Below are 27,801 nucleotides of genomic sequence, written 5' to 3'. Positions count from 1 at the left end.
CCTGTCTCCGTGTCGATGAGAAAGAGTCCTTGTGTTTCACCGTGTTTAATGGTTAAATTGATGAAGGGACACTTACAATTACCCATGTCCAGGCCGGGATTCGAACCGCACCCCTGGCGTGATCATAAACCGCTACGAAACCAGAGGTCCCAGGTTCGGACTTTGGACAGTTATGGTTGTTGCATCATGTCTGTCCCATCGCCATTTCATCGTGTCATCATTCAATCTCATCATTGCATTTAACCCAAGAGGTAGAAAAATGGTACATTATATTAATAGCTTGTTAATTGTTAATGGTTTGATAGAAAAATCTTACATTTTGGATTTGGGCCCCCCCAAACTGATCAACCTAACTACGTCCCTGCATGGGTCACATATTGAATGAATTTAATGTCTCTGTGAAACTGCAAATATTCCTCTTCCAAATAGCGGTAATATAGTATACTTCTGTTCAGTATGAGTGAAAAGATGGTGATATAAAATCGTCCAATAATTTGTCTGTATATATATATATATTCTTGTATACCAAAGAAAAAATGAATGTACTTAAGGAAATAATTCCTACTGCATAGCCTAGTAATTGATGAAGGCACTTTTTATTACTTTTCAGAAAACAAATTATGTTTTACACAAGGTATGGAAAGTCTCGTATATATAATTACAAGTTCTTTGAGTAAGTAACAAGTACGTTGGGAACAATATATTAACGTGCTAATTTTCATCAGCTCCGAAAGAATATTGTAAAACACTTCCTTATTCTTCGTTCCTCATGTAATACTGCATTTTCACAGTTCCACTCCCAAAATACTCTCTCGCTCTAGAAGCACTTGCCACAAAAGGGTCACAAAGGCAAAACAATTTCACGAATGATTTTTCATAGTGGAAATCTGAGATCGGTGTGTTTCAGATTCTCTTCGATCCACCTGTCCGCCCGATCCAGAAGTTCTGGCGTAAACTCCTCATGCCAACCTCCTACCACACCTATAAGGAAAAAATTAACATGAAATAAATTTCAATTAATTTTATTCCATGAATGGTACACACGAGAGTGTGCATTGAGTTATTGTTCTACAAATTCAGACGTCTCTCATTTTCATTAAATAAATTTGTAAGACCTATACCTCTCTAATTGAGCGATACACCTATGCTTTTGTATTTCAATGTTCTACCCGTTATTCTGGAATAAAATATTCCAACTAAACACATTGTTCTCGTGATCCCCATCATACGTGGAAGTGTAGGTTAAAAAATATTTCCATAAGCATCTCACTTGTAAATTAATGAAGCAAGGATTAGATCTACCAATAAAAATCACATTATGAGTTTTACAAAGTCAAAAATGCCACCGCAGTTGCAAGAAGAGTTTGAGGTGAATGGCGAGAACTCTGTCAAATATTGTGCACATACACACACTCACACACATGGTAAGGGGGGTGGAAAAAGTTTGTCGAACACCTGGAAATTGGCATCCTTCATTTCAAGTTCCAAAAAAGCAGAAATCTTGTCATTTTTATTCTTAATAACATAAATAGAGTTAATTTAGTTAGTATTCGAACACAATAACCCAAATAGAAAGTGCATTAAATAGAAAAAAATAAGATAGTGTGCAAAACAAGAACCAGTTTTTTTAAAATATATATATATATATAATCTATCATTTAATCCAAATAATAAATGATTCTACAGTTTTCAAAATTCCAAAAAATATACCGGCTGATCCGTTTGAGATGTCAGAAAAGTAAACCTTTATACACAAGAGGTTAATGTACGCATCTCCGAGCAGCTTGTTGTAATATAAGCAGAAAGGATGTAACTTTCGAATGAGTGGAGGTTTACAGACTTCAGCCACATGGCGGCGCTAATGTACATGGTGATCACGCCACAACAGCGCACACAGTATGTCGTATGGTATGCGAAATTTTCGAGTATTACATGCATGCTACTGCCGCCACGCAGCTGGAGTCAGTAAACCTCCACTTACTCGACACTTACATCTTTTCTGCTTATATTACAACAAACTGCTCACAGATACGTACATTAACCTCTTGTGTATAAAGGTTTACTTTTCTGACATCTCAAACGGATCACCCGGTAGTTTTATTGAGAGGTCACACTACATAAACTTTATGAGTAAACTTTCCCCCTTAACTATTAAAGTCTTTTCTCGAACGAGATGTGCAAAATTTAACAACAAAATTCAATAACTATGAAATTCAGTACACTAACTCTATGAAATGTAAATAATAATCGAAAACAGTAATGTTGGATATCCACTCATCTTATGAATGGAGTAGCAAAGTCTCCTAATTTATAATAATATTAATAAGTTTGGAATGAAATTGGATTGTGTATTAGTTATATGTATATTAGTTATAATAGTTATTATTGTACAATAATACAGTTATAACAGTGATAATAATAATTATTGTTAAAATTTCTGGTAATCAAGTTTTTTCAGTGGCCTGACCGCCCTTACAAAAATTTCTGGTGACGCCCTTGTCAACACACATTAGATCTAATGTTTCTAATATGAGACGAGACCAAGAACGAGACAAGCATCCTTAGTCACCTCTCTCGGTACCATCTCTTCTCTACTGTATTTCTCACTTCTATCTCTTTTTTCAATCAACTAACCCTTACTTTATCAAACCACTGCTTGAATTTCCGCTGGAACCTTTCTTTGACAGTGAAACTAATGGCACGCTTTCCATTACATATGAGATGACATTAACCTGAATACGTGAAGGGTAGATATGCCATCGTGACACACACACACCTCTGGCACTAGATGGGGTGGGAGGATCTGTAGCTTGGAGCTAGGGCATACATTTACGAGTTTATTAATGTAACAATATATCATTCAATACATTAATTCGTACTTCTTGCACAGAGTACAAGTGTCATCCTGGGTTAGTATGAGAGCATGCAGTACATTTCTATGCTGGGGTGAACGAAGATCTCCAATTTTACACGCCAGTGGCTAAGGATGACTGGGGCAAGGAAAGTATCTTCCATGTTTTTTCCTAGTCATGGACCCTTTCTAGACCTCTGCCTCCATTTAGTTGGACTGCTCCGATCTCGAAAACCAGATGGGCGATGGGACTCTATGTGCTGACCACGCGTCACGCAATGAAAAAGCCACTCTGGCAAGCCCTGCCCCTTGGACACTGTTTTAATTTTAATTCAAATTTTACTTTTAATACATTTTCACTAGAGATTTTCGGTCCTTACAAGATTGCAAGGAGTAATTTTCGATATTTTAGAAATATTTTTATTATTATTACTTTTATTTTTGACCCATGGTTTGACAGCCCTCCAATGGCCTTGGTCTATCTCCCGGCTGGCAGTCTCCCTCCCACAATCCTACCTACAGTTGGGTTAGCACGTCGAACCCTCAGCCTTTATAGGAGAATTCCAAGACCGGGTTACGCTACTCACTTGTAGCTCCCCTAACGATGGTGGGTTGCCACCGGCCCTATACACAGGCCGAAGAAATATTATTACATTTCTTTATTAAAACTTCTTGTGAAAAATATTTGTTACTAAAAAAAAACCGTCTTATAAATGTTTCTCGCATTAAAAAAATGGATGTGACATGATTGTCACTTACAATTTATTTATTTTTAATGCTGATCTTCGAGGCGGATTGATTACCATAGCACGCTAGGACCAGGTGCAAATCCCCGCCTGGACATAGGTGTTCTTTGTGAGTGTCCCTTCATCAATGTCATCATATCATCACTCATTCTCAGCTAATTACAATGAGTCAAAACCGACAGAAAAGCCTAGTAAATTAAACTCAATCTAACAATCAATTATTTCTTTATAACTCTTCCATTCATGGAATTCTTCTTTAGCATGCGACTTTTCAAATTATAATACAATTCATAAAATGATGAAATGCTAAATGAGAACACGGGCAACTTTCTGTGTAACACATAAGTTTCAGATATGAATTTTCTCAATACGTTTGCACGTATACTTCGCTCTCTTTTAAAAGTAGCGCGTTTTTAAGTTATGTTACTAATCATTTAAAAATGAATGCCTTAGTACCATCACGGAGTATGGCAATTAACATTTTCCCCCATCGCATGCACTATTTTCAGTTAATTCAAATAATGCCTACATTGATAAGTTAGGAGGCCAGGTTTAGAGCTGTTAGCAACCAGTGGCGAAGATAAAGCATATATACTCAGTAGGCTGAAAAATCTGCTTACCTTATATTTTTTTATACAGCAGGTCCATGCGTCGATTCTTGTTGGTCGCAAAAGTATCTTGCTTGAAGACCCCGTAAGAAGATGATGACCATTCTTTTTCACCCCCATACAGAATACAGGTATAACAGTATAACTTACTTGTATTAGAGCACCCTGTTAGCCAAGGATATTTCTTATACCATGAAAACTGAAACTTTCTATTTTGTCTTCCTCCATCTGCTACTTTAATACCTAAATGTTATGTCCATCGCCTATCTTTGTAGGCACATTTGGTTTCATAAGTCCAACTTGAAAATGACGTCAATGTTCTCTCAGTATCAGCCATTTTTATAACATAAATACACCATGTGACACACACACAAACACATGCGCGCATGCACTTGAAGTAAATTAACATTCAACAATGCAGCGCGTGAACGACGCACTTTGCACAAAAAGACTAAAAGCACAACAGGTCAATTCTGAGGCTATCGTCGCTTACCCTCCCTTCCCACCTACACAGAGCTCACGCTATAGCTGGCTAGCTGCCTTTTACCGCGAGGCTTTTCGTCAAAAGCCTCAAAGTTCGGACCGAACTCGCTCTCCACTTTCTGGCCTGACTGCTGAGACATCTGGAAGGATCGGCGGAACCAAACGTTCGGATTACATAGTTTAATTCGTTTTAACGAAATTTGATTGTTACAGGGTACAAGAACATTTTAATTTCAACATTTCAACAAAAGCCTCATAGGAGCTTCGCCACTGTAATAGCAACCCATTTTCGCGACGTGATAGCTGGGTGTGCCCCGCTCTCAACTCTCTCTGAATATTCCATGGAAATGCTGCTTCAACAAGCTTCCTTGGTACATCCACTGTTTCGTTGGTTTCGTCACGCGCTCGTACACGATCGGCACTCTTCGGGAGGCGGAGGCCGGCCTCAATGCGTACATTAAAGTCGAGCGTGCCCCTGAAAGTATACTTTCCCGCATGAATTTCACGGGATGTTATGGAACCAGCTGAGGCACTCTTACTATGGGCAGATCGAGTATCAAGCAGGGATGGAAATTTGCTGGAAATATCATAAGATCTAGAATTTCGGTTTTCTTGTATGCAGCGTCCGCCGTCTAATGATATTGTAAGCAATAAAAAATCCGCAATAGATAAATATATTAGGGCAGGCCCGGCCTCCGGGCCTGTTATAAGGCTTCGCCACTGGTACCGGCAATTTCTGGAGCGAGCGAACGAAAATCAGTCAAATAATTTGGGATCAAGATGGTTTGACCAATTAACGTGTGAGAGGGAACGGAATTGCGTGGAGGGGGAAGACGGACTGCTGCTACCAGCGGTTTGCAGACCGTGTTCTCCTTCCCTCCACCCACTCAATTTCCCCCATTCTCTGTAGTTATACTCGGCCTTGCTCTAGAGGTTCCCGGGATAGAGTTGTGTTAGCGAGGGGCCCTTTAGAATCAACTGGATTTAGCGTGCACGCACAGGTAGCGCACAGAGAAGCAGCTCCCAATAGGAAAAAGTAGGGGAGGATGACATTAAACATGTGATAGCATAATACGTACAATACGTATAAATATTAAAGTGTAGAAAACATGCCATTTTAACAGATTTACACGTGTGTTACAGCTATTTAGTTAACTATTATTTAAATCTTCAATTGAATATGAGAATGTACATTTAGTACATTCATATGAGGAAATACAAGGTCTTCATAAAGTCTCGATACCATTACAAAAAACATTTACTACGGCATGCTTGAACAGTATAATTTCTTCCTCAGTTGGAGGAATTCCAGCCAACCATAATTTTTCAACAAGATGAAGCACCCCCTCATTGGTCTAAGGATGTTCGAGGTCTTCTGGGTAGGCATTTCCCTGGCAGGTAGATAGGCCGTGATGGACCTATTCCCTGGCCACCGCGCTCTCCTGATATCACACCCTTGGATTTCTTCTACTGGGGGTATGTAAAAGATTGTGTTTACCGCACTCCTGTTCCAGATGTTGCTACTGTTCGAAGAAGAATAACGGAGAGTATCCTAACTGTTACTGGTGATATGCTGGGGCGTGTATGGGCAGAAGTGGATTACCGCCTGATATTCTGAGAGCAACTAGAGGGGCGCACATTGAAGTGTATCGCATATAAACGTGGAGCGTTATAGCTCATTTTGCAATCAACAGCATTGTTCTATTGCATGTATTTTCGGAGCTGTGTTTTTTTTTGTAATGGTAGGGGACTTTATGAACACCCTGTATAAGTACTCATCCCATTGATCTTTAAAAATAAATTCCTCTGTCAACAAAATTTCATTCAATTTTTCATAAGATGTTCAGCCAAACTTCGTATAGAGTTGCCGCGTATGTAATTCGTACATGACGCACAAGCATATTATACACCAGGGAAAATATGAACAAGACTGTTCCAACTGCATACCTTTTCTCACAAATGGCTGCTCCCCTTTCTTGGTGAGCCCATTGATACCACTTCCTATGTCAACCGAAGGATTGTTTTTGAAGTTCTTGATGTCCAGATGAGTCGCCAAACGACTCACATCTTCCTCTGTACATTCCTTGTTCATAAACTTCGCCACTTTCTTTATTGCCGATGGCAAATTCTAGAAGAATACATATTGTCATTATCAGTAATCCACCTTTATAAGCATGTGCGTGTATGTATGAAATATTACGAGGCATGTCAGGAAAGTAAAAGTACAACGGATATTTATCAGTGGCGTAGCATGGACATTTCGGGTGGGAACGCCAAGTCCGAAGGAAGAGTCGGCCCTTTCTTGCTTAATAATTTACTTATGGTATTAGTCGCCACAGGTATTATTTGCCTGAAGTAAGCTGGGTTTTCAATAAAACATCATCATTGCATGTTTTAGCTAGAAAATTAGATGCCTCACTATGCCACAGATGTTTTGAACTCTGGTGTTCTATACCTCTTTATATATCTTTCTGCATGACGCAAGTCATTAAAAACCTACCTGAATCACAAGCGCCTCTGCACAACAGTAGACGTCATTGTTGTGGGCGATCCAACTACTGATTGATTTGGTTTATTTTACTTCGCTTTTCTACCACTTTTGGTTAATTGCGAATATGAATATGAGTGATGATATTGATGAAGGGACACTGACAAAGAACACCCGTGCTCACGCCGGGATTCGAACCAGGGACCTCTGTCGTCTTGGAGCACTGTGAAAAGCAGAGTGGATGATCCAAATATCGTACACTCTACCGACGTAACAGTGCCGATTAGTAATTCAGACCACTGTTTATTACATCTTGAGAATGCTGATAAACATTTTAAAATAATTTTCTCCAGAGACCATTCGATGTTAAGAGTTTTCAAATGAATTCTAAATATTTCCATTCACACAATATTAAGTAGTTAGATAATAACGAAAAAATACAATAAAAAATAATAGTTTTGCGGGTTAAGTGGTAGAGCAGCCACAGGCTGAATTTCTACCACGAGGACTTCACCAACTTATTTGACAAAAACTGTGTTGATCTTTTAGTTTCTAATACACATCGCTGTTCGTGCGATAAATTATACAATGCAGTGGCCATTAAGAAGCAGTATATTTGAGATTGGTAAAGTTACGTCAGTCAATATTGCGTATTGTAGCATCACACAGCACGAGTTGCATGAGCGCGAAGAGCGAAGAACCGGGTAGGAATTCTGCCGCTATCGTCTGCTTCAGAAGGCAGGAAGGGTCACATGAACCAATCACGGTAGACCTCTCGTACGCTGGCTTAAGAGAGCCTATTTACGCGCGTGCTGTAGAAATGGAAGCTTTCCCTCCATAAAGGCAGCAAGGAATATAGAGTCCTGTACGCCGAACCTGCTCGGCGTCCGGCCGGGAAAGGCATTGAAAAGAGATGCTAGAACGAGTGTTGAGAGTGGAGCGTTGCAAGCGGATCGCGAAAAATAGCCATTATAATGCCATGAAGGTCAAACATATATGAAATTAGTCACGTTTTACTTTATAATCACAGCATTTAAGCATTTTTGAAATTTTAAATCTGGGAACGCCGGGCGTACGGGCGTACTATAACGCTACGCCACTGATATTTATCTTAGGAAAAATATGTAAAGAATAAGTTGACAACACTGACAGTGATCTTGATCCTTACTCTTTCCAATAGCTTTCATTCGCAGTGTTGTGCTGAGCCTTGAGTGAGTCTCACGTGCTGGAAATGGATGTGGCGATAAAGAATCCCGCCAAATGTAAAGTGCGGGCTGTGGTGCGATTTCTCCTGGCAAAAGGCGAATATCGTCCAGCGGATATTCATCGTCACATTGCGGCAGTTTATGGAGCAATATGAATCTATCTATTTATTATTTTTTTGTTTTTAATTTAATCGTCAACTTATGACGAAGTGGTGTCGTGCCTTAAATTCCTTTAAGAAGGTCACCAGAGATCATAGACGGCCTCTCGCTCTTGTGTTCATCATAGATATCTCTGTCTTACCTCTTCCGCTGGACGACATTCGCCTTTTGTCTGGAGAAACCGTATCACAGCCCGCACTTGGCTAGGGTGGCCATAATATTTGGACCCAGAAACAGGACATCCAAAGGAGGCGAGCTTAACCAACCCCCATTTCCTGAAACGTCTGTTAGTCCTAATTATGATACATTTACTTAGAGTTTCAAGGTCCATTTTGATCATGAACTTTTGATGTTAGTCCTACACTGAAGTTGAGGAATGCCAGAAGCAATTATCAGAAGAACGAATCTTCTTGAAAAGAACTTTATTCTTCACAAACTATTCATAAAATCCCTCACATATCCGACACACAAAGCGAGATTTGTTTTTTGAGTTGGTGTCAGAATGCAGAAATTTAAATTCTTGTTGCTTGTTGAAACTACAAGCACGCTTCTTGGTCATGCTTATTCATTGATCTACAAATAACTGAACACGGATAGCAAAATAACTCGCGACGCGAGCTAACTTGCACATTAAACTTCCAACGACATTTTTATTCTTATGAAGTGCTTAAAACGCAGTCTAGCTTTTGCCACGGTGATGCCATGACAGTTTAAAAATCTCATCTACTTTTTATTTTTTATTAGCAATAAATGTCTCTCAAATTTAAATCTTGTTTCCAAGCTAACTCACAGACTTCGATAAAACGGGACAAATAGGACTTCTTAAATACGAAGAGCAGTAAAATATAGAAAGCAGAGTGTCAACCTTAAAAGTGTCATTAAATGTTTAATATTTATGCTATAGTGATGAGATTTGGTGGTGTTGTTGCTCGTACTTTACGTTCTCTCCCTGTTGGTGACCAGTCGTCGTTCTGGGAGCAGTTTCAAGATGGCCGCCCCACTAACAACATGCACCAAGGAAGAACAGCGTTCTGTGATCAGATTTTTGACGAGTGAGGGTATGGATATTCATCATACAATGAAGACGCAGTATGGTGTGTCACAGCAACAGGTATATGAGTGAAGTAGGAAATTCAGAAGTGATGTGACATCTGTTGCAAATGTTCTTCGCCCAGGCCAAGCACATCGAGTTGTGACGTCAGAGAATATAGCAGCTGTTGAGGCCATTCTACGGGATAACAATAACTAGTGCTACGTATTGTGATCTCATGAAGTACCATATGAAACCTGTAATAAGGTCAAAGCGGCGTCGTTAGGTGTCATTTTGCAGCATGACAATGCTGAGCCACATACTACCCGAATGACTGTTGCGACAATTAACGACTTGCATTTTAAGTGCCTACCCCATCCTCCTTACTCCACAGATTTGGCCCCAAGTGGTTACCACTTGTTTAGACCACTTAAAGAGGGCCTAGGAGGACAGACGTTCCGTCTGATGATGTGGTTACGCAGTCAATCAAAATAATATTTTTTCCGGGGCATACAAGCACCTTGCAAACGATGGAAAACTTGCATTCAACGTGGAGGGGATTATGTAGAAAAATGATAACAATTTGTTTCACTTCCACTGAATACATATATTTTTACAGCACTTTTAAGGTTTTAATTTGACTCACCCTCGTAATATCGGAGGGACGACCGGGACACGCCTCTGAAACGGAACTGTCCCAATCAAAACGGGACGTATGGTTGCCCTACATTTGGCGGGACTTTTTCTCGCCGCAGTCATTTCCATCACGTGTAACTCTCAAAAGATTCGGCGTAACACTGCGAATGAACGCTACTGGAAAGAGTAAGGATCAAGGTTGCAACCAGTGTTGACAACTTTTTCCTTACAAGAGCTTCCCTAAGATAAATATCCGTTGTATATTTACTTTCCTGACACGCCACGTACTTAAAGTATAGTATGCCATAATTTCATGTAATATTAACATGTTTAACTGAAAGAGAGAACTTGAATACAACATTGTATTAGTTTGGCTTTGGTTTAAACAGGACATCTTTTTTTAAAAAAAATGTATCCAAAACATAAAATTATTATAAAAAAAATAATTTTTGAAAAAAATAGCAAAAATTCTTCAGACTTAAATTTCAATAAGTGAATTAATTACTTGCTACCCTGTTGGAATTATTAATAGATATATCATTCAATTGATTTATTGATTGAGTTGATGTTTTAAGTCCACTTTATACACAGTAAGGCTAATCGGGATTGGACCTACAGTTTAAAGTGGGATCCGAACCACCATGTGCATCTACTGGGAATCAAACCCGGAACCCCTTGATTACATGACGACAACGCTACCACTGCGCCATCGGGTTATATCATTCAAGTTATAAAAAATAATATAATATGAAAAAAGCACTTCAAAATTTACCTTCTTCATATCTTCATAAAAGATGAAGAGCACATTGGGATGGCTTCTTTTCTCCCAACCTTGATTCACGTGTTTCCAATATGGCGAATAACAAACTAGAATAAAACCAAAGGGACTTACAAACAAGGAACAAATATCTAGGTATATATTAGTAGTTTTACATTTTAAGACACTAATTATAGTTAACAAATCAGAGTTACTTTATATTGAAGAATTAATATTCAAGTCATAACGTAGTATATGCGGATTAATCATAATATAGAATCAACAACCAGCATTGTTTATTGTTTTCCTTTTCACTTAAAATGTCTCGAACTATTTTCGAAGATTTTACCATATGTAAAAATACCATTAGACTCTACAATCTAAGGGCCAATCGATCATAACCTGTTGTAGTATTTTTAACACGTTTCCATGCGTTTTCTCTTGTGGGCTTATGATTATTATAATTGCCATATTTTGGTAGAGGCCTTTTCTATCACTGATCAACTATGTACGCGTATATGAAATTGTATATGAATACGTTTAATACAAAGTGTGATAGACGTGTTCTTTCCTTCAAGAGTTATAAACTGAGTTAATATGTAAAACCTCGTTACATATTTTATGAAGGTACTTGGTCCCTTACATTGAAAGAGGAACATAAATTGAGAGTATTTGAAAATAAGATCCTTAGGAAAACATTTGGGCCTAAAATGGATGAGGAGACAGGTGAGTGGAGAAGGTTACATAATTTAGAACTACAGTACATAATTTGTATTCATGTCCAGATATTATTAGAATAATTAAATCAAGAAGACTTAGGTGGGCAGGCCATGTGGCACGAATGGGAGAGGAAAGAAGAGTTTACAGGATTCTTATTGGGAAACCTGATGGTAAGATACCAGTAGGAAGACCAAGACGAAGATGGAGGGATGAGATGGACCTAAAGGAAATTGGTAGGAATGGAAAAGGGTATATAGATCTTGCTCAGGATAGGGACAGATGGAAGACCTGTGTTGCTGCAGCCATGAACCTTCGGGTTCAAGAAGCTAGAGAGTTAGTTGCTTAGTGTAAAAAAAATCACTTCACCATTACCTTAAAGTTAAAAAGGCAATGTAAAAACACATTGAGAAAGTTTGAAAGCACAAGTTGCAATATGACCTGCACAGGACAAACACAACACATTAAAAAATTAAGGATAGTTTAAACATTTACACAGACACAGTGTAAAACAACAGTTCTCAAACAGCTAAAAACATTTGAAGACCACAGGGAAAGAACGTGCTTGTCCAATTTCTTGATTTTACAGAAGAGTACATTATTGTCTTGTTTTCAGCAAGTTCTTTACCTGCATAAGCAACTAAAACCTCTTTGTAATGGATGAAGAAAGGACGATCTATTTTTGTACAATTCCTAGTTAGAAAAATCCTTTACAGAGCTATTTGATAGCATCTTTACCTCAATTTGGCTAAAACTGAACAAAGCATTTGTTAAAATACTCTCATAATCTCCAAAAATTGATGAAATTCGAAAGGAATATGCCGATCACTAAAAAGAACATTACATACACGACACAGCGAAGGGTCCAGCCCTTCCAGCAAATTACCATGGGTGAGACGCCTGTGTCCAATTTGAAGTTGAGTTAAGATGACTCTTCTCGACGGGATGAGGAACGCCATGCGCCAATGGTGGGCTTGATAGCGCGGAGCTTGTTACCTCGTTCCACTCTTACTGCCACGTGTCAAACAAGGAGCAACGAATCGAAGTGTAAATGACCATTCTTTATTATGGATACTCGTGCATTGTTACTCATGCCTTGTAGAAAACAATCATGGTCGTATTATTGCGAGAAACTTTACTTAGAATTTAGTGGGAGCGGAAACTTTTTAAATAGAGCACGTACAAAATATTTCCTCTCACTACATGACAGCAAAACCGGCTTTGATATGGATCTGAACGAGTACAAAGACATTCTTCTGCAGTACGTGATCGCTACGAGAAGTTATGTGATCGACACTTTTACTAAAATGGCTTTGAGCTGCCCGCACTGTGAAGTAAGCGAATGTGAGTTCTACGACATGGTGACGCAGTTGCTGCTACTTCTTCAGTTCGCAGAACTACGAATTAACACCCTGAATACCACTGTCGAGTGCTTGCCACAAGAAGAAGATGGACCCATCATTGTGGAGGTTGACGATGATGGACTGCCCAATAATCTTCCTCAAGCCTTTGAAATCTTGCAACAAGCAGCCGTTGCCCATGAGGCTTTCCTAGAAGTGGACCAAGTAGCGGCCGAAAATTTGATTCACCCGGAGAACGTGAAACAGGTTGCCCCTGGAAACATTTACTTTCACCAACCTGAGTATGACGCACCTCAGGAACCGGTCGAAGAAAATCTTCCGATGCCAGAGTATGATGATAACGAAAACGAAATTAGTGCATTCAACTGGGACAATATCGAGGGACCTATCCCATTTTTCAGCTCGAACGTGTCGGACTACTCCGACACCACGGATAACTCTGATGACGACGAATCATCTTCGTGATTCATGAAATAAATGAACGACTCTTCTCAAATTTTGAGATTGGCAACTCTGGGAGGTTACTTTGACCTTTCTTTTCATTCATTTTTATCCAGGAGATGGTTTATTTCCAATAAATACGAAAGCTTACATTACACTCAGTTACAATTTACAATCCATGAATATCCTTAAATTTAAAATAAATACAGAATCCCCTGTTCGTTAATATTCGATTCGATGAATCCAGAATTCTAATTTGCTGCATGTCTCCTTGGGAAAAATTCCAAATATGTTTATGTGCAGGGAATGGTTAGTTACGTGTGTATGTGTGTCGCTAGGAGGAATCCGTGCCAGGGAAGAGGACCCTGTCGTTTTTGCAACCGTAGACGAAGCTTACGGTCTACTATTCAGTAGCAGACAAAAACTTTCGTACGTGCCCCTTCCTACAGTATTGCGACCAAAATGTGTCACGAGTATCGATGTTAATATGGGCAGGATTTAAGCAGAATAGAATCTATGGGCTCCACTGAGTACTTGGGATTGAGAAAACGTTAGTAGGCAGAGCTTGCATCAAGATACACGCCAATGATGACATTTTTCATTGAAAAACGAGACATATTGCATTACATGTCTAGTCTTGCTTCCTTGCCCAAATAAGTCGGCGTTGAATAAATTTTGAAGAAGGCCAAAATAAAGTTCGAAGATCTGAAATTCTATCATTTATCCGTAAGAATGAGAACATATGGGTCAACAGTGACAAATACATGTCCAATAGGCAGGCGTCATTAACCTCAAAGGATTTCGGCCGATCCTAACCTGTCGTCCCATAACATTATAAATTTCGAAGTATAAATTTGCTTGTCGAAATACAGGTATCTTTATTCCCAAGATATTTTATTCATTAGATGTTTATATCGTAGAGCCGACGCTGATGGAATGCGTGCAAACTAAGCTCCGCATCTACTTATATATCTTTCCAATCGATGCTCACTTGTTAAGCATTACGTAATTTGCACAGCGCGACTCGCGACATTTCCAAAAACTAAATACTCATTAATATCTATATTCACAATCTCAATATCCAAGTTTAACTAATTTGCACGTTGCAGCAAAACCAAATAAAATTGTATAAGGGGAACGATTCATCTCTGTTAATAAAGACTAAACTCGAATCATTGCCCGTTGCAACTTGAACCTTATTGAATACATTAAACTTAAAAGAACAGATTCGATCTTCCCATTGTTGCTAAACGAAATCTATGTCAATCTAAATCATAAACATTTTTCTGCCGTGGAAGAACACAGATTTACATATCCAATATTAAAGATTCGGTCAGAAAATTAACATATGGTTTATTACATTAGGCCGCGGTTACACTTATTGTTACAATAAAGGAAATATTAGTGGATTATAAGCCTAGTAATAATCTTTCTATTTATCAAAAATTATGAAATATAAAAGATTACAAATACGAAATATTAATAATCAAATAATAAGAACCAACTAATATAAAATAATACAGAATAATTAACGGCACATGGATATGAGCCGTGAGGTTCATATCAGGCTTGACGAGTGGATGTAGAAGGATTGAGCATCGTTTGATCTTGGTAATCTACCCTTTGAGGGCTATGGGCAGATTTACTGTTACCTCCATCCGTTCGAGAGATGGAATGCTAGGATGGAGAAGTAAAAACATCGGGAACTTCACCAGAGTTCAGGTTAATGAAGAAACATATCCTCAGGAGAAATTACGTAATTTGTTAGCATTGTATACAGTTGCGATTGTCTTCTTGCCTTGGACTCTACTCTATGGAGGCTATGAGTAGAATTGCGGTTTCCACGACAGGCGAAAACACAACCACCATCAGCGACGAGTGGATCTTGAAGGACTGACCATCCTTGTATTATACCCTATTGAGGCTGGGGTAGAAATACGATTTCCTCCATCCGTTCAAGATGGAACGAATAATTGAATCCGTCGGAAACTTCTCCAGACGTCAGGTTAATGAAGAAACCTTTCCTCAGCATTCTATACAGTTGCAGTTGTCTCCTTTCCTTGTACCTTCTACACAACACCAAAGGTAGGCAAAGACAGATATCACCTAATCACCAGTGACAGACGAGTGAATATACTTAGAAGGTTGCTTCATGGTATTCTACCCTATGAGGGCTATGGGTAGAATTACTGTTTCCTATATCCGTTCGAGACATATAATGCTGGGACAGATAAGTGAATGAGAAATTTTTATCCTACAACCTTGTATTTAGTTTGCAACATTGTATTTTTCCTTGCACTTTCGACACAACACCAGCAAAGAAAATATCATCTAACACCAGTGACGAGACGAATGTATATAGAAGGTTTCTTCATGGCAGTCTACCCTATGAGGGCTATGGGTAGAATTACTGTTTCCTATATCCGTTCAAGAAACATAAAGAACTGGGAGGAAAGGGTTTACACCCTGTGGAAGTTGTAGAATATGAAAGCGCCAACGTTAGATTGTTCACGAACATCACAAGACTGCAGAAGCAAAACTTTCCTTAGAATTAACTTTTGGTCGTGCAACCATTGTATATAAGGTTGCAGAAATTAAAAAGCAACGTTATTTCACTGAGATGTTGTAGATAAAATATGTGTCAGAGTTTGTGCACAATTAGCGTTATATATTATAACCAGTAGTTAAAGTAATGTAGAGTTGAAAATATTATGATGTTGCAGTAAGAAAATAAAGCAGGAGGCCAAAAATAATATGTAAAACTGTTTTCTTTAATGTATCTTTTTACTCATATACTTCTTGGGAAAGACACCACAATTTGCAACTGTTAATCACACGGAATATTAACAACATACGTTACGAGAAGGATGAGCACACTTTTATGCAATTTAAACATCGAATTTCAAGTCCTCGGCGTTCCAATGTGTTTCCATAATATTATACTATAACTTAGGTTGCAAGAATTTAGAAGAGCACAGGTTAACTTCGTAAGGTATTATCTCACATTAAATAACCAGATACAAACTCAGTTGTACTTCTTTAGCATGACATTTTAAAATCGAACTTCTTTCAAACAAAGAAACAAATTGAAATCAACAACTTTAAAAATATTGATATTGACAGCTCAGAATGAGGTACTTAATGGAACTGTTGAACGTTGCACAAAAGACACACTTTCTCAACATGATCAAATTGACTTATCAATTTGTATTTGCTCTGTAGTGTGTAATCTGTGGAGAATGCTCTCCAAGAAGGTTGTCGACGTGTAGCACTGTACATCGCGTCGGGGTAGGTCGCGTTGGACACTAATAAAGTGTTAATTAACTGTTAACACGTGTTGTTACTCCTTGTAAAACCAACTACGGAAATATCCGCGCTGAGGTTCAACAGGAACGTATATACTTCTATTCGTGATTCAAGTTACAATTTAGGGTCAACTACTGTTGTAATGAGGCCTCCACGATGGCGCAGTGGTAGCGTCGTAGCCTTGCAATCAAGGGGTCGGTTGGGCACATAATGGTTCGGATCCCACTTGAAACTGTAGGTCCAGTCCCAATTACTCTTACTGTGCATAAAGTGGTCTTAAACACCAAATCAATCAATCAAAGCTGTTGTAATGAAGAGGACTCAGGTTCGATCACTGCTGGACGCACGTGGTGGTTATGATCCCACTATAAACTGTAGGCCCAGTCCCGATTAGTCTATCTGTGTATAGAATGGACTTAAAAGAATCTTTGAAAAATTGCCATTGAGGCGCCGCCATTATGACCGTTGAAAGTGGGGGCCAATATTTGATTTACATTTATCAGTACAGCGTAACGCGTGGTAAAGTTCTTTGCTCGCAGTAGTGGATTTTTTAAACTTAGTTGTCGTATGCTGCGAATCGCATGTGAACTCTGGGACATGTAATGGGAAGTATAATTTGTGCACAGGCTTCATTTACGACTATGATTAGTAGTAGGCCTTCTCTTTCCTGAGCCGCTTGGCTGAAGCCGAAAAGGCGGATGGGGACCAAGCCGCCAGGAGTTCGAAGCCCGGCCGTACCTGCACAACGCACATAAACGAATGAAAAGTGCTGAAGGGGAGAGGGGTTATGAGAAATTGTATAGGAATTTTGATTGCTAAATTGTAATAATATGAATGGATATTTTCATTACGATTCTCTGCGAGACGGACGAGGACTTGGTGTGTTCAATAATAATAATGAAAAGACAAAAAAAAAAACAGATTGATATGATACGATCGTACGGTTATAACGTAAAGTCCGCCCCACACTTGTTTGATCCGGTCGTGAGTGGGGGTGATGTGATCAGCACCACGCCCCTGACCTGCTTTACCCCCAGGTACTCATGTCATTCGACGCTGGGCGGGCGCCGGGGCCGCTTCCAACGTTAGAAAAGTTCCCGGATATAAACCGGCCGGGGATCGAACCCGGGACCTTAGACACGTTACCGACTGAGCCACCGCGGTACAACGTGCATAGTAAAATAGTATTGCTGTTCGCACCTCTTGTTACTGATGTTTGAGATATTATATATTATATATTAGATATATATTAGATATTATATGAGTTATATTAGATATTAACTTGAAGGAAAAAGGCTCTAACAGGTGAAGTGCCAGGTAGCAGACGGACAGACAATATCCTGGCACCTTTTATTATCAATGTGTTCCAGTCATTGGTTGCACTGACTCAGAACTGCTTGCCTAAATCAATATGGCAGGTCTGGATTCTTCTTTTAAATGTTTCATTCGTCCCTGCCACTGTCCCGGGCTGGAGTCCTCCTAGTGTCCCTTTCGTGCCGGTTAGTGTGTTATTTCATGTCGCTCCCGTTATATATTTTTAGCCAATCGTAGTACTGTATGTTCAACCTCGATTAGCCCATCTCTGCATAATATGCAGTGGCGTGCGGTGACATTTTCCGTTGGGGAAGCAGATCCCGAAAAATTAAAAAAGCAAAACAAGAATTCATTGCTTCTACATGGTACGTTATACTAAAAAAATGAGCACTCTCTGATACTGTTTCCTTAACGTCTCTGAACAACTCTGGCGCAGTTGTTCATTTCTTCGAATTTCAGTTGGTCTCTTGTCAAACGTATTTAATGCAACAGACGATCGCGGATGATTGAAACAAGTTTCAAGATCTTCACAGATTGTAATATTTACAAATCCACTTTGGCAGTTCTTTCCGTAGAAAATAGTAAACAATGCCAACACTAAAGTTTCTGAAGCAAACAAATAGAAATTCACCCGCCCGAAAACCAGTAACTTTTCACCTCTCAAAGTGCTTGAAAAAAGTGTGACCGCTGCCAGCGAGTTTTACCAACTCTATTTGGCGGATGTGCCCATGGAAATGTTAGCTGTCTTAACAGACCGAACGCCTTTAAACGTTTATCTTCACATAGAATATGTCATCCGTATGTCAGCAATCATATTTTTGTGTTTCTCCAGTGTTTTGAAACATAATGAATATACATTTTGACTATCTTGGTGGATATGCTACTTCGCTGACAGCATACAGTACACTTGGACACTTTAATCGCGCAGTACGCAACAGTGAGGCCATCAACAGACTGAACCGATGGTACTCTGGCTTTCCTCCCATTGGATCCTTCAAGGTCGCCTGTTGATTTTTCTGGCCCGTACTGGCTTTGGTGGCTACAGGTTGACCAGGGTGATGTTACGTAGATGTTTTGTCAACATGACACGAGATGGAGTTGATGGCCCCATATCAGAAAAGGACGAACCTTGGAGGCCTGAATGTTGATTCTGTTGAGGCAACACTGAAGAAATAACGAAGAACCAAAAGTTAAGGAAATTATTTTGTAACAGTTATGCTGTGTGCCAGCACTGCTGGCCTTGCTGTACCGGAGTGCACGATGGACTCATAATCTTATTGTTTATCAAAGATTGTATTAAGTTAGTACAATGTCACTTTCTTTCACTTCGTCCATAAAATTGCAATTTGCAAGTCCAATGACATGAAGTTTACTGGTTGTCAAGAAAAGCATGGAGGCAATCACAAGACTGCAAATTATGGCCCTGCGATAGTTTATTATCCCTTTTGCTGTCCCGCACCAAAGAAATGACATTCTGGGGAAATATACTCCGAAAATTAATTTCTAGATTTCTCTATGGAATGGACTAGCAATCAAATATCGGGTGATCTGTTTGAGAAAATAAACCGTTTTGTACAATAGGTTAATGTATGTACGTATCTCTTAGCAGTTTTGTTGTAATATATCCAGAAAGGCTGTAAGTTTTGAGTGAGTGCAGGTTTACAGACTTCAGGCATGTGACTGTACTAGTGTGCATATAACACTCGAAAATTTTACATCCCTTATGATACATTGTGCGCTGTTGTGGCGTGACCGCTAACTTTATCTACGATGAACGCTAGCGCCATGCAGCTGAAGTCTGTAGATCTGCACTCACTCAAAACTTACATCCTTTCTGCATATATTACAACAAACTGCTCAGAGATACGTACATTAAACTATTGTACACAACGGTTTACTTTTCTGACATCTCAAACGGATCACCCGATATATTAAAACATCTCAATAGATAAGGTTTATAGTATAAAGTAGTATAACGAACCTGACATGAATATCTTCCAGTTTCAATGTTATAAATGATCAAATTTATGGTTACTCGACTTTTGAAACACACTGTGCAAGGGTTAGCAAGGAATTCCTTTTTCTAGGCTAAGGTATTGCATACTTACAAGTAAGAACAAAGTAGTTAATTCTTACTTAAATTCTTCTCGAAATAGTCCCAGTACTTCGCAAAATCACTCTGGTAGCTTTTCACAGCAATCAGCCGATTGTGGTGGTAGAATGACACGGCGACATCTTTTGGGTTTCTCGCTATGTACACTACCTGATGAAAAGACATAGACGTTTCAAGTTTGGAGACGAAATTACTAGCAACAAAACACATACACACATCTTTACTAGAGGAGTTTATGAGATACGTGTGCATAAACACTTCTACGGTGTTGAAAATATTGCTACCCAAAAGGATCAGACTCGGAACTCTCTCAAAACAAATTTTAAGAAGTTACTATATCCATAGTTGCCACATATACAGGGTTACTTCAAACTCGACATATTCCTTTGAAGGCATGATAGTACAGCGAATTTGCAACAAATTTAACCCTAAAGTGCCTTATACCAAGGGGGTCCATTTTCGAGATATTCCAATTTCATGGATTTTGTTGAAAAACTCCCGATTTCTAGGTTCAAAATTAGGATAAGAAAAATGTGGTGATCGAATTCAACTTGTTTCAATCTGTATGTCATGTCAACACGTTGAAATGTTTTATGAACAGTAAAACAATCAAAAGCGCCGAACATTTTCAAAGAGCAGGTCAAAACTTACTTGATGCCTAAATTTTCAATGAAGTCGCTTACCAAAAAACAGCAAATATCTCAAAATATCAATAAGGTGAGCCGGATATTTTGGTTTCGGGCATTTTGGTGCGGACATTTTGGTGACCGGTCATTTTGGTGCTAGGATATTTTGGTGCCAGGTCATTTTGGTGCCTTTCTCTTTATAGCCTTTCAACTCTGTCATTCACTTTCAGCTTTCGGTGACTATAAATAGTGAACGTTAGTTACTTCCTCATCAATTCAAAAATGTGTTCTGTAGTGAATAGTTCTCATGGTGGAAAGAAACTAATCCATGATGGATTTTCGTATTTAAAAGAAAAGGCCAGAAATGATAAAGTGTACTGGCAGTGCTCTCTGAAAAAGCAGTGCAAGGCCCGTGTTCACACTGTGAACGGTGAAATTGTGAAATCTGTAAATGAACACACACACATGCATCAGATGTTTGTGGACTAAACGCCGGATTACTATACACTGAAATGAAGACCTGTGCCAGGGAAACTCAAGAAAGCAGTCAACAACTTTTGGGGAGATTTTTGGAGTCTGCTGAACCTGAAGTGGCATCTCATCTGCCGCCTATTGACACGATGAAACGAAGCAGCAGTCTATTACTGCGCACCAAATGCCTACCAGCCTTTCTGAATTGGAGATTCCAGAAGAATACAGAATCACAAAAACTGGACAGAAATTTCTGTTGCGCGATTCTGGCCAAGAGAAGACCGATGGAATTCTTCTATTTGGAACTAACACCAGCCTGGAACCAGCCGACCATCCCACGATTTGGCGGTTCCTGGAAGTCCTGCGTCGAGAAGTAGTTCTGAACGAAACTCGCTATGGTGGAAACGTCGAGCGGCCAAGAAAGAGATACAGAGACTGTTGTGTTTGACTAGAAAAACTCATTGCTGCATACCTACGAGGTGATGAACGTAACGTTTCCATGTAAAATTGCTTGTATGAAGGGACACAATAAAGAGAGGTTAATTCAAAAGTGCATTAAGTTATATGTTGCACCAAAATGTTCTGACACCAAAATGTCCTGGCACCAAAATGTCCTAGCACCAAAATATCCGGCACCAAAATGTCCTAGACCCATCAATAAGACACTAAGCTTACAAAGTACTACAACAACTTCCTTGTTTTATCAGCTGTCCGACGACGTATAATAATGTTCACAAAAAAATTAAAAATCTGGGAAAAAGTTCAATAACAACGGGAAAGGTAGGGCGCGACCATGAATTGGAAATTGAAAGAATAATGAAATAAAAGAAAGTTTGTGTGTAAGAATGGATTTAGTTCACAAGTCTTTCTCAAAATGTTCTCCTCTATGTCGAATTCACGCCCGAACACGATTTCTTACTTCTGTTTTAGTTACTCTTGAAGTGAAAGAGCGTCACATTTCTTCAGTCGCATCGACGATTCTTTGTTTGAGATTTTCCACGGAAAGCACTGGTGTTGCGTAAACTAAGGTCTTCATGTGCCCCCACACATCAAAATCGACAGTAAATAGTAAACGACTGATAAAAGATGGAAGTTTTTCTAGTAGTTTGTACGCTGTCTTATTGATATTTTGAGATATTAGCCGTTTTTTGGTAAGCAACTTCATTGAAAATTTAAACATCGAGTAAGTTTTGACCTGCTCTTCGAAAATGTTTGGCGCTTGATTGTTTTACTGTTTATAAAACATTTGAACGTGTTGGCATGACATAAAAATTAAAACAAGTTGAATTCGATCACCACTTTTTTCTTATTTTAATTTTGAACCTGGAAATCGGGAGTTTTTCAACAAAATCAATAAATGTGGAATATCTCGCAAATGGAACCCCTTGGTATAAGGCACTTTAGGGTTAAATTTGTTGCAAATTCGCTGTACTATCATGCCTTCAAAGGAATACGTCGAGTTTGAGGTAACCCAGTATATAGAGTTGAGACTGCTGTATACGTAACTCAGTTCTTCGTAATTCTGTGTTATACGTAAATTACACTAGGTCCCGGCAAAATATAATTTAAAACCTTGTTAATTAAACCGAATTTGTACGTTATGCATTTATACGTAATTCGGTGTTATACATACTAACTTTCATAAAATACAGTTGCTTTGTACGGAACCAAGCTACAACAATCTACAACAAAGTCACAGAAGTGACAGTTTTCAGTTGCTACTGGTCAGCCATGGACAACAGAAAGAGGAAAAGTTCCACCCTTCACCAGAAAGTAAAATTTACACGGGAAGTGGACGCTAATCCACATGAAAGTAAAACTGAAATAGCTGCAGATTTAGGCATTGCTTATATCACATTTTGTACAGTCATTAGTGAAAGAAATGCTATTTTAGACAATATTTTTAAAAAATTGAGTAGGAAAACTGCAGCGTTTACTGTTGTATTTAAGTATCAAATGTTCACTAATAAAATGGAAAATTAATGTATTTAAGAATCAAACATTTAGATTCTTTAATTTACTACTTTATGACAGAAATAACATGTATTATACTGGATCTTGTTTTCTTAAAAAAAGAGATACAATTACAGTATTTTAATATTGATATGACAAGGCATCTACGTCTGATTTGTAAGTAATTCTCAGTTATACGTATTGTTTTCTCTTCACCCTGACATACGTACAACTCAGGTTCAAAATTCGAGTAGATATAAATAATCGTAACAATTGGTGATTCCACGTTTAGTAATCTACGAAATCAATTTTAACAGAATATCTGTGCTTATTTTGTTGGAAAGCCTGTGTGAAGTTATAAGTTCTTGCATTTAATTTATAAAACATTTCCATTGAGTAGCTTGTGCTCAACACCATCGACAGTCAGGTGACTGATTGAAAGCTAGCGACAAGGATTTTTATTTATGTATTAGTTCTAATGGTGGCGTTAAAATAATTTCTTCACTTACACATTTTTAGTCCATGTTTTACTTTTTACTACTATTAGTATTTCACAAGTCAAAGAAATACAAAATAGTCCATTGAAATACACATAAGTATAATGTTACAAGCACGTATTAAGATTTTCACACACAATAACAGTACAGTTATACGTGGTACTTTTTCTGCAGTACTGAACGTCAGTAGTGGAGGTTTCAGTAATTTTTACCTTGCATATATTCTCTAGATTCTGGGGCAGAAGACTGAATGGCAGGTGAGTCTTTATATACCTCGGGGCAGTCGCTGATTCCAGAGCTTCATACGCGGGAGTGGACATTGCCTTCAGTGAGTCCAAGCCCTTCTGGTTGCCTTTGTTTGCTTCCGTAAGTTCCTCCAGGACTTCCTCGTCGAGCATCATTTTGAACCTAGAAGAGATTGCGAACTGTTAAAGCTCCTTCCCGTCTTACAGCAGTCGCCCACCCTACAAGCTGCCAAGGGAAGTAGGGAGCGGGGAAGCGAACAATCCAGCGCGATAAGATACGCAGCAGTCAGTAGAACGAGGTTCACGTAGTACTTTATCCCGCCACATCGTGTCTCTCGGCGCCACTGCTGTTGTCTGGTTGGTCTGCGGCGTAATCCCCGCTCCAGACTTTCCTTGCCAGAACTAGGACTGGACGTCGAAAGAGTGGAAAATACATTTTAGGTGAGGAGTTAGTTACCCACCAGTTGTGTATTTATATCAAAATCGCCCGAATGGACACTGCTACTCATGGGCGGAGTTTGAGCTTTTGCTTGGGGGGGCAGACTCCGGGATTGATTGATTGATTGAGTTGGTGTTTAAGTCCACTTTATGCACAGTAAGGCTAATCGGGACTGGACCTACAGTTTAAAGTGGGATCGGAACCACTATGTGCCTCCACCAGGTATCGAACCCGAGACCCCTTGATTTCAAGGCGACGACGCTACCACTGCGACATCGGGAGGCCCGCAGACTCCGGGAGAAGCATATGATGTACCTGAGGGTTGTTGAATATCTCCTAGCTTATAAGGGGTCCAGAGACCTTCCCCCGGAAATTAAAAACAACAACTTAAAAACACTGAGTTCTAGGTCTTTTAGATTTGCAAATGTTAAATTTTGTCGCTTAAGTAAACAAATATTAATTAGTATATTGGTTGTCAGTTTTAAAAGAAGCAATACAGTACGATTATTGCATTTTGCATTTCATTAATTTTTTATTGATACAATATTCGTATTATTTTAAAAAAGTTACGGTACAATAGTAAGCTTCAGAAATTTTAGAAAAATTAAATTGAAAAGTTCTTTTGATGCCTCAGCAGTAACTGTTGACTCAACACAAAGTCATTTTACTTTTTATTTCTTCAAACTGTACACATCAATCAAATCGTCTAAGTCCCGCTATTGCGGCGCAATTACCTCACATGCCATCATGCCAAACGTCAAGATTTGCGGTATGGCTTCATAACAAAAATGTAGTAACTGACCTTAATCATGTGTTATTTTTTTAGTCTTTTTTTAAGTTGGGGGACCAGGCCCCCTCTGGCCCCTCTAGAACTCCGCCTAGGTGCAGTACACGCTGCTGGGAAGGCTGGTAACTACAGTCGCTCCCCCCCCCCACTCCACGTAATTCCGTCTCTGTGTGTATGCCAGAGTATGAATTTCTCCGCATGTTGCAAGTGGAAGCGTTTTTTTTTTAATGTTGATTATTATGCTAGACACGATGTTTGAAAAATATGATGAATAAGAGTTTTCGGAATCCCATGTATTCCTTTTGGGAAAGCAACGTCAACATGAAGTTACGGAAAGGAAACTGTGAATACTTCTTGAAAGTGTCAACGCAGTTAGACGAAACAGAGTTAATATGAACCAACATATGTACGTAATACTAGCTGCAAATAGAGTGAACATCTTGTACGAGTACTGTTGTCTGTCTATTAGCTTTAACGTCTGACTCTACAGGCAAGAAAGACATTCTCTAGAGGAAATCATGAGTTATTAATCTTGCCCAGTGTCTTTAAGACGTAAATTACATACTTGCTTTGATTTATATGAAAGCCAACTTTTACGCTAATTCTAAAAATTAAAATTAAATAATTGAATCCTTCTAATCAATTAAGATTTTTGGTGGCTCTTATCAAACAAAAGCTATTATTTAGCAAATTTTGTGTTCTTTCATTTTGGTTTCACTATGTATGTACAATGCACCATTTTCGAGATCATACACATTTTTTTAATTTTGAAGGTGAACTTTCTGCGCCATTTTTTTCCAGACGGCGGCGAACCTGCAAGCCAGAGAGTGCTAGATACTTCAGGTGGTCAAAAAATTCCGTAACTCTAATACTGTCGAATACTGCTATTAAAATTCATAGTTGGTTTTGAGGTCTTGAAACCTGTCAGCTTTTCATTGGTTGTTAGGGCAAAAGGAGGTGGTTGCCGGAGAAATTGTGTTCAGAGAGAGAGAAAACGGGCAAATATAGCAAATCCCTTTGTGAGCTCGCAAAAGGGTAAAGGCAATTGTGACGTACCCCTGTGAAGTTGGCCCGACCCATTCGCGTTGCCCATTTCAAAACTAGTCAGGACGTTAGTTCTTCGTTAGTTCTCGATAGTTCTCATAAAATTTTCGTTAGTTCCGAAAATACATAAAAACTATTAAGGAAATAAATGGGTCGGGCCAACTTCACACTTTTTCGACCCATATTCAAATTCGAACCGAAAACCATCCAGATCGATTGATTTTCGTTAGTTCCCGTTAGTTCTCATAAAATTTTCGTTAGTTCTCAAAATTTATCCAATTTATTCGCCGAACAATAAATTGAGGTAATTTGCAGTTTTCCAATTTTGACACGGAATTTTTCTCAAAAAATGGTCCGTATTGGTAGAATGTAGAGAATATGGGTCAATTTTGTTGAAACTTTAGTCATTTTATCAAATTTATCCAATTTATTCACTGAATAAATGCTTAGAAGAAATGTGTTGGCCTGTACGGCTAAATTTCGTTGCCCACCTCAAACCTAGTCAGGACGTTAGTTCTTCGTTAGTTTTCGATAGTTCTCTTAAAATTTTCGTTAGTTCTCAAAATTTATCCAATTTATTCGCCGATTAGAAAATGGAAGCAAATTGAAATTTCCCAATTTTGACACGGAATTTTTCTCAAAAAATGGTCCGTATTGGTAGAATGTAGAGAGTATGGGTCAATTTTGTTGAAACTTTAGTCATTTTATCAAATTTATCCAATTTATTCACTGAATAAATGCTTAGACGAAATGTGTTGTCCTGAACGGCCAAATTTCGTTGCCCACCTCAAACCTAGTCAGGACGTTAGTTCTTCGTCAGTTTTCGAGAGTTCTCTTAAAATTTTCGTTAGTTCTTAAAATTTATCAAATTTATTCGCCGATTAGAAAATGGAAGCAATTTGAAATTTCCCAATTTTGACAGGGAATTTTTCTCAAAAAATGGTCCGTATTGGTAGAATGTAGAGAGTATGGGTCACTTTTGTTGAAACTTTAGTCATTTTATCAAATTTATCCAATTTATTCACTGAATAAATGCTTAGACGAAATGTGTTGTCCTGAAAGGCCAAATTTCGTTGCCCACCTCAAACCTAGTCAGGACGTTAGTTCTTCGTTAGTTTTCGACAGTTCTCTTAAAATTTTCGTTAGTTCTCAAAATTTATCCAATTTATTCGCCGATTAGAAAATGAAAGCAAATTGAAATTTCCCAATTTTGACACGGAATTTTTCTCAAAAAATGGTCCGTATTGGTAGAATGTAGAGAGTATGGGTCAATTTTGTTGAAACTTTAGTCATTTTATCAAATTTATCCAATTTATTCACTGAATAAATGCTTAGACGAAATGTGTTGGCCTGAACGGCCAAATTTCGTTGCCCACCTCAAACCTAGTCAGGACGTTAGTTCTTCGTTAGTTTTCGATAGTTCTCGTAAAATTTTCCTTAGTTCCCAAAATTTATCCAATTTATTCGCCGATTAGAAAATGGAAGCAATTTGAAATTTCCAAATTTTGACAGGGAATTTTTCTC

At 38.6% G+C, this 27,801-nt stretch overlaps 1 protein-coding gene across 2 annotated transcripts in view; it reads right to left on the bottom strand.

Annotated features, from left to right (window-relative positions):
* Positions 1-574: 574 nt before the first annotated feature.
* The window catches only part of LOC146005358 (sulfotransferase 1B1-like), a 64,936-nt gene continuing 37,709 nt past the window's right edge, over positions 575-27,801 (bottom strand). For both annotated transcript variants that reach the window (XM_083144557.1, XM_083144556.1), the window contains exons 4-8: positions 23,975-24,170; positions 20,239-20,365; positions 10,979-11,073; positions 6,636-6,816; positions 575-981 (exon numbers count right to left, since the gene is read on the bottom strand). In XM_083144557.1, the coding sequence (XP_083000683.1) occupies positions 875-981; positions 6,636-6,816; positions 10,979-11,073; positions 20,239-20,365; positions 23,975-24,170 (706 nt within the window). In that variant the 3' untranslated portion in view covers positions 575-874. The remainder of the gene's footprint in view (positions 982-6,635; positions 6,817-10,978; positions 11,074-20,238; positions 20,366-23,974; positions 24,171-27,801) is intronic.

This window comes from Lepisma saccharinum, chromosome 23 (genome assembly GCF_977018435.1).
Source record: "Lepisma saccharinum chromosome 23, izLepSacc3.1, whole genome shotgun sequence".
NCBI lineage: Eukaryota > Metazoa > Arthropoda > Insecta > Zygentoma > Lepismatidae > Lepisma > Lepisma saccharinum.
The sequence above is the reverse complement of the archived record's forward strand: the minus strand, read 5'-3'. Positions and strand labels throughout refer to the sequence as shown.